Source organism: Carlito syrichta, unplaced genomic scaffold (genome assembly GCF_000164805.1).
Source record: "Carlito syrichta isolate Samal-C Ts95f unplaced genomic scaffold, Tarsius_syrichta-2.0.1 Scaffold307032, whole genome shotgun sequence".
In the NCBI taxonomy this organism is placed as follows: Eukaryota; Metazoa; Chordata; class Mammalia; order Primates; family Tarsiidae; genus Carlito; species Carlito syrichta.
The window spans coordinates 238,227-238,456 of NW_007251128.1; the positions used below are offsets into that span (position 1 = coordinate 238,227).

General features: G+C 74.3%; 1 protein-coding gene across 1 annotated transcript in view; it reads left to right on the forward strand.

Moving 5' to 3' along the window:
- Window positions 1-230, forward strand: part of B3GNT7 (UDP-GlcNAc:betaGal beta-1,3-N-acetylglucosaminyltransferase 7) — a 23,260-nt gene that overhangs the window by 20,066 nt on the left and 2,964 nt on the right. The window contains exon 9 of the mRNA XM_021715383.1: window positions 88-148. Within this exon, the coding sequence (XP_021571058.1) occupies window positions 88-148 (61 nt within the window). The remainder of the gene's footprint in view (window positions 1-87; window positions 149-230) is intronic.

Here is a 230-nt window from a genome sequence, read left to right on the forward strand (position 1 = left end):
GGAGGGGATCTGCCTGGGCAGGGGGAAAGGGGAGGGGCAGAAGGAAAAAGGGGGCACGAGGAGCCCCTGTCCGCCTCTGGCCCCCAGGAAAAGTCCGAATGCGGCCAGAGGGACGTGGCGGGGCCTCGGGGGGCCCAGGGGCTCGGAGGTAACCGAGTGTCCAGGCTTCTCGTGCGCCCGGGGGCTTGGCGCCCCCGGGGAGGCTCCGCAGGGGCCCCGCGTCCCCCGGG